This window comes from Neofelis nebulosa, chromosome 8 (assembly GCF_028018385.1).
Source record: "Neofelis nebulosa isolate mNeoNeb1 chromosome 8, mNeoNeb1.pri, whole genome shotgun sequence".
NCBI lineage: Eukaryota > Metazoa > Chordata > Mammalia > Carnivora > Felidae > Neofelis > Neofelis nebulosa.
The window spans coordinates 69,292,809-69,309,835 of record NC_080789.1 but is presented as its reverse complement, the minus strand read 5'-3'; the positions used below and the strand labels follow the sequence as shown (position 1 = coordinate 69,309,835).

At 37.4% G+C, this 17,027-nt stretch overlaps 1 protein-coding gene across 5 annotated transcripts in view; it reads left to right on the top strand.

Annotated features, from left to right (window-relative positions):
- The window catches only part of ARID2 (AT-rich interaction domain 2), a 180,709-nt gene that overhangs the window by 137,231 nt on the left and 26,451 nt on the right, over positions 1-17,027 (top strand). For all 5 annotated transcript variants that reach the window (XR_009265756.1, XR_009265758.1, XR_009265757.1 and 2 more), the window contains 4 exons: positions 13,790-13,928; positions 14,022-14,107; positions 15,841-15,964; positions 16,052-16,143. Coding sequence is in view for 2 of the 5 variants with exons in the window: in XM_058743032.1 (XP_058599015.1) it covers positions 13,790-13,928; positions 14,022-14,107; positions 15,841-15,964; positions 16,052-16,143 (441 nt within the window). In the remaining 3 variants the exon portion in view is untranslated. The remainder of the gene's footprint in view (positions 1-13,789; positions 13,929-14,021; positions 14,108-15,840; positions 15,965-16,051; positions 16,144-17,027) is intronic.

Sequence of the window (17,027 nt, the reverse complement as noted above, 5' to 3'; positions counted from 1 at the left end):
TGTCATGTTTTCATTTTCATTTGCTTCTATGTACTTTTTTATTTCCTCGTTAATTTCCTGGTTAACCATTCATTCTTTTAGTAAGATGTTCTTTAACCCCCAAGTATTTGTGGTCTTTCCAAATGTTTTCTTGGGATTGACTTCAACCTTCATAGCACTGTGGTCTGAAAATATGTATGATATGATCTCAGTCTTTTTGTACTTCTTGAGGGCTGATTGGTGACCCAGTGTGTGATCTGTTTTGGAGAATGTTCCATGTGCACTTGAGAAGAATGTGTATTCTGCTGCTTTAGGATGGAAAGTTCTGTTAAGTCCGTGCCATCCACTGTGTCATTCAGAGCCATTGTTTCCTTGTTGATTTTCTGCTTAGGTGATTTGTGCATTGTTGTAAATGGGGTGTTAAAGTCCCCTACTATTACTGTATAATTGTCAGTGAGTTTCTTTATGTTTGTTATTAATTGATTTATATATTGGGGTGCTGCCATGTTGGGGGCATAAATATTTACAGTTGTTAGATCTTCTTGGTGGTTAGATTCCTTAATTATGATATAATCCCCCTCTTCATCTCTTGGTACAGTCTTTGTTTTAAAATGTAGTTTGTCCCAGGGTGCCTGGGTGGCTCAGTCAGTTAAGCATCTAACTTCAGCTCAGGTCATGATCTCCTGGTTTGTGGGTTCTAGCCCTGAATCAGGCTCAGAACCTGGAGACTGCTTTGGATTCTCTGTCTCCCCCTCTCTCTGTCCCTCCCCTGCTCACAGTTTGTCTCTCACTCTCTCAAAAATAATCATTAAAAAATTTAAAAATAGGGGCGCCTGGGTGGCTCAGTCGGTTGAGCGTCCGACTTTGGCTCGGGTCATGATCTCACAGTCCGTGAGTTCAAGCCCTGCATCGGGCCCTGTGCTGATAGCTTGCAGCCTGGAGCCTGCTTCTGATTCTATGTCTCCCTCTCTCTCTGGCCCTCCCCCGCTCATGCTCTGTCTCTCTCACTCTTAAAAATGAATAAATGTTAAAAAAAAATTTTTTTTTAATAAATAAAATCTAGTTTGTCTGATAGAAGCGTGACTATTCTGGCTTTCTTTTGGCATCCATTACCATGATAAGTAGTTCTCCATCCCCTTATTTTTAATCTGCAGATATCTTTATGTCTAAAATGAGTCTTATGTAGACAGCATATAGACAAATCTTGGTTGTTTTTTTTTTATCCATTCTGATACTCTATGTTTTTTGATTGGAGTATTTAGTCCATTTACATTCAGAGTGATTATTGAAAGACAAGAGGTCAGTGCCATTGTGTTACCTGTAGAGTTGGTGTTTCTGGTGATGTTCTCTGATCCTTTCTAGTCTTTGTCACTTTTGGTCTTCCCCACCCCCACCAACTCAGAGTCCCCCTTAATATTTCTTGCAGTGTTGGTTTAGTGGTCACGAACTCCTTTAGTTTTTGTTTGTCTGGGAAGGTCTTTATCTCTCCTTCTATTCTGAATGACAGCTTTGCTGTATAGAGTATTCTTAGCTGCATATTTTTCCCATTCAGCATATTGAATATATCCTGCCAGTCCTTTCTGGCCTGCCAAGTTTCTGTGGACATATCTGCTGCAAATGTGATCTGTCATCTGTTGTAGGTTTAAGGAATTTTTTTTTTATCCCTTGCTGCTCTCAGGTTTCTTTCCTTGTTCATATAATTTGTGAGTTTGACTGTGATATGCCTTGGTGATGGCTGGCTTTTGGTTAATTTAAAGGGAGTTCTCTGTACTTCTTGGATTTTGATGTCTGTGTCCTTCCCCAGATTCAGGAAGTTTTCAGAGCTATAATTTGTTTGACTAAACCTTTTGCCCCTTTTTCCCTCTCTTCCCCTTCTGGGACTCCTATGTTATGAATGTTAATTCTGTTTTCAGAAGCCACTGAGTTCTGGGGCGCCTGGGTGGCGCAGTCGGTTAAGTGTCCGACTTCAGCCAGGTCACGATCTCGCGGTCCGTGAGTTCGAGCCCGGCGTCAGGCTCTGGGCTGATGGCTCGGAGCCTGGAGCCTGTTTCCGATTCTGTGTCTCCCTCTCTCTCTGCCCCTCCCCCGCTCATGCTCTGTCTCTCTCTGTCCCAAAAATAAATAAAAAACGTTGAAAAACATTTAAAAAAAAAAAAAACAGAAGCCACTGAGTTCTGTAAGTCAGCCTTTATGATTCATTACCTGTGTTTTGCTCTTCTTTTCAGCTTAATTATTTTCCATAATTTTATCTATATTTATATCACTGATTTGTTCCTCTGCTTTGTCCATCCTCACAGTTGTGGCATCCATTCAGGTTTGCATCTTGGTTGTAGCAATTTAAAATTTGGCCTGAGTAGATTTTAGCTCTTTTATGTCTGCAGTAAGGGATTCTCTAGTGTTTTCTATGCTTTTTTTCAAGCCCAGCTAGAATCCGTATAATTGTTGTTTTAACAACATAGTTCAAACATCTTACTTACATCTGTATTGATTTGGCCATCATTTCTTCCTGTTCTTTCTTTGGGGGTGAATTCCTCCATCGTGTCATTTTGGACGAAAACAAAAATAATAATAAAATTAAAATTAAAAGTTTTTTAAAAAATCAAATAAAGGAAGCTAGATCCTATGTGTGTTTTGGTCTGCTTGTTAATGGGAACTTGATCAAAGAAAGAAAAAAGGAGAGAAAAAGATAAAAAAATTAAAAGTTAAAAAAAAATAAAAACTTTGCTCTTTCTGTATCCAAGGGCAAAAACAAACAAAAAAACCCAAATGAAGCTGGATCCAGTTTTCCCTAAAGCTGAAACTTGCAGCAGTCTGATCAGTAGACTTAAGAGTACAGAAGGGATTTGTGCTGGTCTTCACAGGGAAGGCTTTCTGCTCTCATTCTCAAGTGAACTTGCCCTAGTGGAAATGTGCCTGGAGGGCACAGTGGGTGGGACTTCGTGTTTGTACAGCTCTCTTTGCCACTTGGTGGTGCTGTTTAGCTCCCTGAGTTCAATCGTTTCTGATGGGCTAATGGTAAAAATGGCTTCACCCAATTCTCTAGCCCCTCCAGTGGGAAGTTCAAGCCCTCACAGATGTGTGATCAATCGCTCCTCCATTTTCCCCAGCTCCTCTCAGCTCCCCACCTTCAGTCTGTCAGAGCTGAAGGTGGCCTGCCAGGTGGCACCACCCTCCTGGGTTTTATCTCAAGAGCTGCTGTGTTTCAGAACCCCACACTTCAGAGACCCCTACAGCTGGGACCCACTGTGATCTGTGGGAGGGTCTCAACCACTTTGTGGCTGCTATCTGGGTGCCCCAGAAAACATTCACCTGACCACGCAGCAGCAGCAGCAGCAGCAGCAGCAGCAGCAGCTCAGAGTTTATGATAAATCCCAACACAATGCTGGCGCCAGGTTTTGCTGCCCTCAACCAGTGTCTTTCTTCCTATACTGGTGAACAGGGCAGGTCTGTGGCCCCTGTGGAGGTAGAGTGCTGTATCACCTCTACCAAGTGCACCCCAAGCAGGGGAACAACTTCTCCACATGCGACCCGGGGGATCCTCAGACTGTGCTGCCCGCCCCCTGCTGGGGCTCTGCTGCTTTTCCTCACCAGAGCACTGCCAGGTGCTGACCTCTGAAGCTTCAGACTATGTACCTCGCTGTTCATAAAAACTGGCAGTGTGGTTTTGTGAAACAGTTTTCTTGTGCAGTCCCCTGCACTTCTTTTCATTCTTTGTAGCTGCTTTCAGGGGCAGTGCTTTTCTTGTGCAAACCCAGTGCACTGCTCTCTCCCCTGTTTCTCCTCCCTGCAAAAAGGGCTTCCTCCCTTCTGCTGTACCACGTCTCTTCACCATTTCACCTCTCTGTGCTCTGTACCTGCCACGTTCTCTCCCTCAAATTATGCAGACTGTTCTCTTAATCTTCAGATCAATTTCCTAATTTTTCAAAATGATTTGATGTTGATCTAGCTGTGTTCGAGGGAAGAGACAAGCCCAGAGTCCCCTTATTATTGCACCGTCTTAACTCCTCCTCTCAGATTTAGTTTTAATACCAAGTGCAAAAATACGTGTCATTGCCATTGTTCACTAAGTGTCTGTATTCTAATTTCTTTTATAACATACCAAAAGTTTAACAAAGAATCTTTGTTTCCATCAGATTTTACTTAAAATTTTTTCTTTCACTGATACATTATTGTGAAGCGCTCCATATATAAATTTGAAATCACTGATCATGTGTTCTTTTTCTTTCATGGAATTAAAAATGGCTTTAGGTATACATTTAACCTGTTTGTAGTTCTGTGGTACAACCATATTTTACATGGTCATTTTGTATTTCTAATTCTTCTTTACTTCATATAATATAGACTCTTTTTATCAGCCACTCTTCAACACCACATTTCAATAATTGCTTTTTTAATCTGAATTTATCTCCTAAAAAATGAGGATCCTACTTTTTATAAATAATCTACACTCCTGCAGAAAAATAACATTAATCCCTTCGATATTATGAGTTCTTCAAATATCCAGTCTGTGTTTGCATTTCTCCACTTGTGTTTTCTTAAATTTGAATGAGAAACTAAGATGTAAACATTGTTTTTAGTGAAGTCTTTGAAGTATCTTTTAATCTATATCTTACCCCTTCATCTCTGTTAATTTTTTTCCTTGTAAGTTTTTGTTGATAAACACAAGTTTTTTGTCCTTTAAGAATGTCACAATCTGGATTTTACTGGTGTTGTTTAGCTAACGTGTTACTTCTGACTCTGTAGTTGGTAGTTAGGTCCAGATATTTGATGAGATTTTGGTGTGAGTTTTATGGAGAGCATTTTGTACTTTTATCAGGAGATATGTAATATCTTGTTGTCTTGTTTTGTGATGTAAACAGCCATTGAGGATCATTATCTAGATCCATTATTTCATTAAGAGTTGTAAAATGTACGAGTCCCTTCTTATCAATTCTTTGATTTCTCTGAGGAATAGTAAGTACCTAGACAAAAATCTAGATACGTTACTTATGTCTTATTTACCAATTTTCAAAATACTGTGTTGTTTACCTACACTCCTGAAAAGTGTACCATGAGGTTTGGATTTTGTTTTTTGTTTTTAGTATTCTTATAAATGAACTTATGATTTAAAAACATTTGAAGTGTTTTTAGTCCATTTCAGTTACTATATATATATATATATATATATATATATTTTTTTTTTTTAGTGTTTATTTGTTTATTTTCACAGAAAGAGAGATGAGGGGAGGAGAGTGAGCAGGGGAGGGGCAGAGAGAGAAGGGAAGAGAGAGAATCCCAAGCAGGCTCTGCACTGTTAGCATGGAACCCCATGCAGGGCTTGATCTCATAAACTATGAGATCGTGACCTGAGCCCAAATCAAGAGTCAGATACTTAACCGACTGAGCCACTCAGGTACCCCTTTTGCATTTACTATTTCTTGATGTTCAAATTGTCCCATCTTTGGCCAGTAAAGGGCTTTTCAAGCTGGTTCCCAGTTCCTTTGGTTGTGATCTTAATATAAGTCTTTGCTGGTTTCCTTGCTTTCTTTTAGATGTCATGTTCCAGGCTTATCTTATACATTTCCTACCACACATGGAATCAGATTTCTCCAAGGAGGTCCGGTGTCTTTTAATGGGAAATGGTATTTAGTCTAGGCTCCAGGAAGTATCCATTGCTTTCATTGTTCTCGACTTTTTAGTGGACAGACTAGAAAGACTAATGGTTTTTATTTCATGCTTAGATGCATCTTCTCAACTCTTAGGTCACATAATCCATATTTTGTTCCCTTCCAGTACTTTACTTTTTTTTTTAACTTTTTTTTAATTTTTTTTTTTTTTTTTACATTTATTTATTTTTGAGAAACATAGTGAGACAAAGCATGAGTGGGGGAGGGGCAGAGAGAGAAGGAGACACAGAATCTGAAGTAGGCTCCAGGCTCTGAGCAAGCGGTCAGCACAGAGCCTGATGCGGGGCTCGAACCCACAAACTGTGAGATCATGACCTGAGCCGAAGTCGGATGTTCAACCAACTGAGCCACCCAGGTGCCCCTAATTTTTTTTTAACTTTTTGATCCATCTGTAACTTAGTTTCATGCATAAAGTATGAATCTAACTTTATGTCAGGGTGGTGAAATTATTCTGTATAATACTGTAATGATGAATATGTGGCATAATGCATTGTGAAAGTCCACACAACTGTATAGCGCAAAGACTGAATCTTAACGTAACCGATGGATTTTAGCTAATAATAAACTGCAGTTTTAGGTTTATAGAAAAGTTAAGCAGGTAGTGCAGAGTCCCCATGTATTCCCTCTTCCCTGCACAGTTTCCCCTAGTGTTAACATCTTATATATGTTATGATTGATGAGTAATATTTATGCATTATCATTAGCTAAAATCCATAGTTTTTATATTAGAATTCACTCTTTGTGCTATACAGTTGTGTGGATTTTGACAGTGCATAATATCACACATTCATCTTTACAGTATTATATAGAATAGTCACCACCCTGAAAATGCTTTGTTTGTTTAATCTGCTCACCTCTCTTTACTGCCTCCCCTCCCTGCCCCTGCCTCATGCAACTACTGATTTTCTTACTGTCTCTACAGTAAAGTGGGGGTAATTTTACCTTTATCAAAGAGTCATAGAAATCAAATAAGGCAATGTTTTTGAATAGAGCTAATACAGAGTAAGTAATGAGCAAACAATTTCAGTAGGGAGGTACTTTATGCTCTAGGTAGCTTTGTCAAGAACAGTGTGAAGTGATAAACTGTCATATCTTTCAAGGAGTCCAGGGGAATATCCATTGTCAAATTCATTTGTATGCTTTATTTGTCTTGTTAAAAACATGCAAATACACACGTATTTTTATTTTTATTCATTTTCATTATTTTTATGTTTATATTTTTATTTTATTTCATTTTTATTTTTTTATTTTATCTCCAAGCTTATGTTTGGTTGATTAAATGTAACATATTTATTGAAATGCCTAAATTGTGCATATCCACTTCCATACTATTTTCACATGCTACTTGAAATTTTAGTGAAAGACCTTATTTAAACAAGGTCCCTGAGAGTGTATTTTGTGCTTTTCTATGTAAAATATGTGACTGCTTCACAGACCAGTAGGTTAGTAGGAGCTGGTGCTAGAGGATCAAAGAGCAAAAACAAGTCCTTTCCTCTATTATTATTAATACCGCTAATAATATTTATATTGTAATATTGTCCATATTATTATTATTAGAAGGAAAGGAGATAGGGACAAAGACAATTGCTTTTGGTTATCTCCCATCTGAACTTCCTTCCTATGTTTGAGATATTTCCCATAATTTGAGTCCTACTAGAAGGCAGGACCTCTCTCTCTCTACAAAAGCCAAAAAAAGAAAAAAGAAAAGAAAGAAAGGAAGGGAGGGAGGGAGGGAGGGAGGGAGGAAGAAAGGAAAAGGCCAAATACTTGCTTTCTTCTGCATTACCTTTGGCATTTAGGCCAATCAGTCAGTTGTTCTCACCTGTGGCTTTGAATCTGGACTGGCTGTGGCAGAGGTGGAGGGTGCTGTAGCGACCAGGCATTTAGAAATTTTCCAAGAACACCCATGCTGGCTTGGGGCTGTCCAGTTTGCACTTGTAATTTTTAGTCCTCTATTAAGGCAATAAATTAAATTCTTTTAATAATAAAGTTAGTTGTCTTTTTTTGTTTTTCCATTTTGAACTTTTACAACTGGATATATAATAAAATTGGTAAGTCTCCCAAGCATCATTGTTGGTTTGGGTTTTTTTCCCCAAATTTTAGCAGCTTGTTACCAAGTCTCATTTGAATATAAAATAATGTATACCTTTGGTATTTCTTTGGCCATAGAGTATTATCTGTGTATAACTGATGTCAAAGGTTGAAGTAAAAGTTAATTGTTTTATAATTAACAATATAACTTTTTTAAAAACTGTTCTTGCAGTGTAGATTTTTTGATGTATAGTACTATCATTTATGTGCATTTATTAACATTTAAATGCACATCTTACTTTTAAACTAGAATTTTCCTATTAAAAATATACATATCCCATATGTTTCAAGTCAAGTTAAATGTTTTTCCAGCCAGAGGGCTATTAAGAGGGACATGGAATCCTTTTTGGTCATTAAAAACAGCCTGCCAAGAACTTGAGCAACTAAGAAAACTTTAAATGAAAATATCTGAACTAAAGTGCTATTTTCAGCCCTTTTATTTATGTTTTAAAAACAAAGGAAACAATCTTAGCTCTGTTGTTTGTTTCTAAATTGTTCTTTTAAATATGGTAAATTATTAAAATCATGTGTATTATGTATAATTAATATATATAACCTGAAAAGATTGTAGGCTTTTAAATAATAAAATCTTTAAGGTAGTAGAAAAAATGTGCTTTATTTATTTCATTTACTTATGTGTTTATGATGCCTAAGAAGTTGATTAATGCTAGGAAATGTGATAGTAATAATCATTGTATAAATAACACCAATAAAGTAATGGTTGGCTTTATTTTCAGGTGAAAAGTGTTTTAGCCTTTTTTTTTTTTTTAATGATTTATTTATTTTTGAGAGAGAGAGAGGCAGACAGAATCTGAAGCAGGTTCCAGGCTCTGAGCTGCCAGCACAGAGCCTGACTGCAAGTGTTTTAGCCTGAAGCTGCTGTTTAGGGTAGCTGGAATCAGGAAACTTGGACCTACTAAGTGCCTTATGCAAAATTTGTTCAGTTGAAACAAACAGCTAAAAGAAAAAGGAATTTGGTGAAGGGGGTTTAAATGAAGGAATAAAAATGAATCCTGAGCTTCAACTGCAGTTATTTATGTAAAGCAGGGAACTAGCCATTATATATTGTATTGATGATGTAATTGAAAATAATATGTATCTTTGAAAAATGGCCAGTGACGGGGGAAAAAAATTGTCAGATGTAGTTACAGTAATAAATGTGTTAAATATTAATTAAATTGAGCATTGCTTTGCCAGATACTGTAAATTGAGTTCCTATCTTTTGTGAAAGTAATGAGGTCAAAGGGAAAATGTTTCTGTTGTTTTAGTTGGAATAGCATATATATTGTTACACTTAAGTATAGGGTTAATGGGGCACCTGGATGGCCTAGTTGGTTAAGCGTCCGACTCTTGATAGTGGCTCAGGTCGTGATCTTCCAGTTGTGAGATAGAGCCCTGCATGGGGCTCCACACTAAGCTGTCTCTCTCTGCCCCTTCCCCACTCACGTGCGTGCGCTCTCTCTCAAAATAAATAAACTTTTTTTAGAAAGGTGTAGGGTTCAGTAGAAAGGAAAAGATAGAAGATGCAAAAGAGGAGGTAGTTTATGAAGGAATATAACAGATTCCAATATATAGGTGAAGGAATTAACCTTGGAAATAGTCGCTACTTCTGGCCAAGATCCAAGGGAAGGGGGAAGTGGGAGTAATGACAGAAAATTTAATATAGAGAAGTTAAGGCAGTCTCCTAGAATAAACTTAAATTATTTCAGTAATTTGCCCTTTTTTTCAGACATATAACAATAAGGTAATATCCCTGAATTCACAGACTCACAGTATGCAGGGTAAGACAAACTCTGAAATAATCAGGTTGAAGTTGTGTTTAACAAAAGATGAAAGGTTTGGAGCAGTTTCTGTGGGGAATGTTTTCAGGAGCAGAAATCATTAAAGTGAGTCGCAAGTAATGATGACAATCACTTACTAGTTGGGAGCATTAACTTGGAGGTGGACTAAACTTTATGGGGCAAGGCTTGGCAGTTTTGGAATAGTTGTGGACAAGGTCTCAGGGTAGGAGGTGAGTCATATGGGCAAGGTGAAAAGACAAGAGTCACTAGTGCCATCACTGACTGCTGTGACTACTTCTAGTGATCATGATAATAGCTCTCACTTATTGTTGGCCTAATATTTGCCAAATGACTTTACGTGGATCATCAGATTTAAGCCTCATAACCACCCTGAAAGGAAGATTACCAGTAAGTAGAATGCGTTTCAGAAATGTTGCTTGCCCAGTGCTTCCACGTGGTTGTGCACGTCAGGGGACCAGGGGGAGGGGAGTGCCATTCACATTGCACGTGTCAGATAATAGTAAAGTGTCTTAGTCAAAGACATTCTTTGAATTCATATAAATACACCATATAGGTGTAATTAAGTCACAGGGAATTTTTATTTTTGTTTGGATACTCTTCGATTTCTCTGGCTTCTTTAAATGAACATGTTTTTTTATTTTGGGTGGCAAGGGTAGGTTATTGATGGAAAGGTAGTAGTAAGGAAGATTGTTCTAGACACGCTAGTAAGCAGTAGTGGCATCCACCTTTATTTTCTCCCCTACCCCATTCCAGAAAAATCCATAAGGTTCGGAAAATTCAGTATCTGTTTTACCTTGAAGTTACATTTAAGCTTTAGAAATCCAGATATTCCATTTACGAACGTATTTGGAAACCTTAACTCCTTCCCGCCCTTACATGATCACTGCAGCCAACTCCATTCATAGTTATACTAGAACTTCACCTTGTACCATTATCAGTGAGTGGTTTGTATGACTGGAGTAGTCGCATAAATAGAAAATAGACTGAGGGGAAAGGTAGTAGATAAGAGGGAAATAATAGACTCTGTGCTGGGCAGGGAAAGTGATGAACACTTGAAACTCCCTGTAATCTTAAAACTGTATATATACACAGTTTTATATAGTTAGTAATTTAAGTTGGTTTCAAGAAGCACTAACTTTATCCCTTTTGCTGGTGACTGGTAAATTCATCAATTTTGTGTATTGTAAAAATTTAATGTACTACAGAATAGTTTCAATACAGGTATCATTTTGACTAGTGACTAGTAACAGTACATTTGGATTTGGGTGTATGTGTATGTGCACATGCGCTTGCACAAACACCTTTACTTTTCCGTTAATAATTTATAGTATTTAGGCAAAATCTTAAAAACACAATAAGAAATGCCTCCTGGTGACAATCATTAGATCTCCAGTCATATTGTGAGTACTAAAAATTAAAAGAACTTCCAAAAGTGAAAATGTACTTATTAGCTTTAGTTTCACAATAAGCTCTTCTTTTTTGTTATATCCCATGACTAATTTTATAACTAGAAGTTTGTATCTTTTGTTCCCTTCACCCATTTTGCCCACCCATCACCCCCCACCCCTGACAACCACCAGTCTGTTCTCCTTGTCTGTGAGCTTAGTTGGGTTTTTTTAAGATACCATGTATAAGTGAGATCATACAGTATTTGGCTGTCTCTGACTTATTTCACTTTATCTAATACCCTCTAGGTCCATCCATGTTGTCGCAGATGGCAAGATTTTGTTCTTTTTCATGGCTGAGTAATATTTCATTGCATATATGTACACCACCACCTTTTTTATCCATTCATCTGTCAGTGGACACTTAGGTTGCTTCCATGTCTTGGCTTTTATAAATAATACTGCAATGAATATAGGGATGTGTATATCTTTTCTAATTAGCGTTTTCATTTTCTTCAGATAAATACCCAGAAGTAGGACTACTGGATCATATGGTCATTATATTTTTAATTTGTTGAGGAACCTTCATACTGTTTTCCATAATGGCTGCACCATTTTGCATTCCTACCAACAGTGCATGAACATTCCCTTTTCTCTGCACCATCACCAACACTTGTCAATGTTTTTTTTTTTTTTTTTTTTTTTTTCTTATACTAGACATTCTGACAGGCCTGTGAGGTGAAATTTCATTGTGGTTTTGATTTGCACTTCTGTAACAGTGGTGTTGAGCCCCTTTTGTGTACCTGTTGGCCATCCATTTATCTTCTCTGGAAAAATATTTATTCAGATCCTCTAACAGTTTTTTTAAATTATTATTTGAGAGAGAGAGAGAGAGAGAGAGAGAGAGCGCACCCGCCAAGCAGGGAAAGAGCAGAGGGAGAGAGAGAATGAATCTTAAGTAGGCTCCAAGCTCAGCACAGAGCCCGACCCAGGGCTCAATCCATGACCCTGGGATCATTGACCTGAGCTGAAATCAGGAGTCAGACACTCAGCCAACTGAGCCGCCCAGGTGCCCCAAGATCCTATACCAGTTTTTAATTGGGTTATTTTTCACTGTTGAGTTGCATGAGTTCTTCATATATTTTAGATATTAATCCCCTATTAGATATATGATTTGCACATACTTTCTCCCATTAAATAAGTTGCCTTTCCTTTGTTGTGCAGAAGCTTTTAGTTTGATGTAGTCCCACTTACTAAGTTTTGCTTTTTGTTGCCTTTGCTGTCAGTATCAAATCCAAAAAAATCATTGCCAAGACTGATACCAAAGAGCTTACCACCTGTGTTTTCTCCTAGGAGTTTTATAGTTTCAGGTCTTACATTCAAGTCTTTGATCCATTTTGAGTTAATTTTTGTGTGTGGTGTAAGATAGTGGTTCAGTTTCATTCTTTTGCATGTGGCTGTCCAGTTTTCCGAAAACCATTTATTGAAGAGACAGTCCTTTCCCCCATTGTATATCCTTGGCTCCTTTGTCATAAATTAATCAGCCATATATGTATGGGTTTACTTCTGGTCTCTTTATTTTGTTCCATTGATCTGTGTGTCTGTTTTTATGCCAATACCATACTGTTTTCATTACTGTAGCTTTATAATATAGTTTTAAGTCAGAGAGTGTGATGCCTCCAGTTGTGTTGTTCTTTCTCAAGATTCTTTAGCTATTCTGAATCTTTTGTGTTTCCATATAAATTTTAAGATTGTTCTATTTCTGCAGGAAATGTCATTGGAATTTTGATAGGATTGCATTCAATTTGTAGATTGCTTTGGGTAGTATGGACATTTTAACAATATTAATTTTTCTAAGCCATTACAGCTTCACAATAAACTTTTGGAACATATTCATATAAATGAATATGAATGATATGATTTTTGACATTGTCTTTTATAATTCAATATTTAATTACTCTTAATTCAAACTTATTTATTTTAAAATGTCTGTCATCTCCTGAAGGATTACTAATTTGAAATATTGTATAAATACTGCACATTAAAAACTAGTTTATATATAGACATACTTTTATGACATGCGTAAAAAATCAAGTCTTAAGAGAGCTCTGCCATAAACTTTAAAGATATTCATTATGCAGATATTTGAGTTACTAATTAGCAATAGAAGGCTTTTATGTATTCTTTGCTGTCTGGATTCCAGTATTCTCTTTTCATTGCCATGTATTCTAATTAGTAAAGGAAAATAGTATCTGACTTTCTTCAGGTTTGTGTCCTTGGCCACTTACCCGCTCAGACATTTGTATTGTTAAGCCCCCAGATATGTGAGTGAGTATAATGTTGGAGAAGTGAGAGATGGACAAACAAAATGTGAATTCAACTAAAAAGCCAGACTTAACAAAATTTGTAGCATTTACATTGTTAGAACTAATATGCTGGAGTTTATTATATGTAATATGAAATCTAGTAAATGCTGAAACATTTTCTAAAGGTATAACAGAGTATGGCATTTGTTTGTAAAATTATTTCTCTGTTTTGTTTTTAAAGTGATACTTTCTTTAAAGAGATTCTTAGCTGACTTTCATTGAAGGTAGGGATTTGCAAATGAGGCCTATTAAACTTAAAACAAATTACCAAAAGTCTTCAGTATAGTTGAATGATTTGATTTAGAAATGTAAACAGCAAAATTTTCAAAATCGTTTAAAAATACTCTTTGAAATGAACTGAATGTGAGATTTGCCTATACTATTTTGTTTAGTATTGCTGTATATTGATCTTGGGCTTTTGTATTAGTAGAGCAGGTTTTCTAATTTACAAAAGATGTATCCAAATGTCAGAAAATTTCTACCAATTTTATTTTTTGTAGGTGGTTTCAGACACCCTCACAGGTTTTCTACCATGCAGCAACTGAACATGGAGGAAAAGATGTGTATCCAGGGCAATGTCTTTGGGAAGGTTGTGAGCCTTTTCAGCGACAGAGGTTTTCTTTTATTACCCACTTACAGGTATACTTTCTTCCTAATACTATTTGGTCAGTAACTCCTCTGGTTTATTAAAGATCTTGATGCGTATCCTTTTACTTCCTCTTTCTCAAAAAGGATAAGCACTGTTCAAAAGATGCCCTGCTTGCAGGATTAAAACAAGATGAACCAGGACAAGCAGGAAGTCAAAAATCTTCTACCAAGTAAGGACCATGAGTTTACTTCCTCTTGTACATGCAAAAGGAAAAAGCAGGAAAACTAGGCAAAACAGAGTAACAATGAAAGACAACCTTATGCATTAGGAGACCAGAAACCTAGGTTCTAGGTGGAGCTCTGCCGTGACCCAGTCCTGGGCCCTGTCCCAATTGCTTAAATTCTCTAAACATCACTTTTCATATTGGCTAGACTGCATGCTCTGTTAATAATTTGTAACTAATGTTTTGATTCGAATTTGTAGACAAGTCATGAGAAGTAGTGATAGGTGATAGTTGAGAAATGCTTTGTAAACTGGAAATGTATGTATGGTTCTTTGTCCTTTGAGAAAATAGTTGAATATGTATTTGATAATGGCAAAGAGATTTCTTCTTACAACTTCTTCTCTCAGGAAAGACCAGGGTGTCATGTGAAGATTGTAAGAGTATACATATCACACTTACTATATGGTTATTCATTTACCTGTTATTTCATGAACACATACTTGTAATGCATGTGGTCAAGTTCTAGTTGGTTATAGATTCCCGTAAGATCCTTATTAAATTTACATAGTATTTATCTCCTATTCTGTTTCTAACTGAGTCCTTTAGTTATAGATTCTGTAACCTAAATCATATGTTTAACTTTCAAAAATGTGAAGATAAGGGGCATCTGGATGGCTCAGTTGGTTAAGTACCCGACTCTTGATTTCAGCTCAGGTCATGATTTTGCAGTTCGTGATATTGAGCCCCACTTCAGGCTCTGCACTGACAGTGCGGAGCCTGCTTGGGATTCTCTCTCCCTCTCTCTCTCTGCCCTTCCCCTGCTCTCTCTCACTGGCCCTCTCTCTCTCTCAAAAAATTAATTAATTTAAAAAAAAGTAGAAGTGCCAGAAATAGACCCATACTACAGATGTGAATGAAACCTGAAGCACAGAGGGGCAAACTGAAATTTTCAAAGTCATACATGTAGTTACAGGGTCAGAAATAGACAGGGTTTCCTCATGTGAGAGTCCATTGTTCTTTCCACCATTGCCTCACAAGAATGCAACAGATAGTGATGCAATTTTTCTGCTTGGCCAAGGAAATCTAGCATAATTTGAATCTTTTATATAAAACCTATCTCTGCAGTCCCTCCATTCTCTATCTTTCATAAAGGACAGTAGAAATAAATCGAAAGGATTGATTGAAATAATCAGATAATGATGAAACAAAGTACTAGTGTGAAAACGTGGTGTTTAGCGTAATTCCTTACTACCATAAGGTTCTCTTTTCCTGGATGACCTATACCTGTACCAACACATTCTTAGGTGATATTATTGTACTCTTAGGTACTGTTTAGCAAAAATAACTCGCAACTCAAATTGTAGACTATTTTCTTTTCCGTTAAAATCTTCAAATTACATTCAAAATCTGAACTCCATAGCTCTGATACTGTGTTGTATTGATTTTGATTGCTTGTTTACCAGCACAGTAACTTTAAAGATGGACTACACTAAAACATCTGTTGTTAGCTTTAAAATTGATAGATTGGAAAATAAAAGACTGGAAACCTCACCCTGATACTAAGAGCCCCTTTGCCTCCGCTGACACAAAGTAAACAAAGTTAACGCTGGGCCATTGGAGCGTGTGTTTATCTGATACCTGGTTTCAAAGTAACCACCTGAGGGGTTGGCAGGTTGGTCATCCTTGTCAGTCTGTCTGCAGCATCATGTTAACAATCTCTGTCTCTCTCCTCAATGTAGGCAGCCTGCTGTAGGGGGCACAAGCTCAACTCCTAGAGCACAAAAGGCCATTGTGAATCATCCCAGTGCTGCCCTTATGGCCCTTAGGAGAGGATCAAGAAACCTTGTCTTTCGAGATTTTACAGTAAGCAAACCTTGAAAGCCTTATCTGTAAAGGTGTGAGCACTGTATGATTTAGATCTTTATTCTTTTCTTTTCCTTTCTTTTTAAGGATGAAAAAGAGGGACCAATAACTAAACACATCCGACTAACAGCTGCCTTAATATTAAAAAATATTGGTAAATATTCAGAATGTGGTCGCAGGTGAGTAATCTGTTTTCTACAGCCAAAGTGAATTTAGATTATTTTACTTCTACATGTGAGTTAATAAAACTAGATAACTGTGTTTTATTCACTGTTTTTCTCATCAATTTTGTGAATATGTCCAAAAGCTTATGCCAACATCAGACCAACATGATTTCGAAAGCCAAAAATGTAGGCGCACCTGGGTGGCTCAGTCAGTCGAGCATCCAACCCTTGATTTCAGCTTGGGTCATGATCTTGGGGTTTGTGGGTTCAAGCCCCACATCTGGCTCTGCACTGGCAGTATGGAGTCTACTTGGGATTCTCTGTCTCTCCCTCTCTCTGCCCCTCCCCCACTCACGCTATCTCTCTCTGTCTCTCTCTGTCTCTCTCTCTCTCTCTCTCTCTCTCTCTCAAAATAAATAAATAAACTTTAAAAATAGATACATAAAAGCCAAAAAAGTAGACGTTGAAACAACTAGAAGGTGTTCTTTTAATTTGTTTTATTAAGTTAATCTTTCTGGCCATAGAATTTAGAGCAAAAAGTAGATTTACTAAAGGGAAACCTTAGGATCAGTTGGAAAGTGAATGTGTGTCATTTGAATCCAGTGGAATTAGAATGGAATTTAGTTCGGTAATTGGCATTTTAATGAAGCCATCAAAGTTTAAAACTTACTTTCTTATGAACTTAAGCAAGAGGAAACTCAGGATTTTATAGATCTGTAGAAACTAGAATCAGGGGCGCCTGGGTGGCTCAGTCTGTTAAGCGTCCGACTTCAGCCAGGTCACGATCTCGCGGTCCGTGAGTTCGAGCCCCGCGTCGGGCTCTGTGCTGACAGCTCGGAGCCTGGAGCCTGTTTCCGATTCTGTGTCTCCCTCTCTCTCTGCCCCTCCCCCGTTCATGC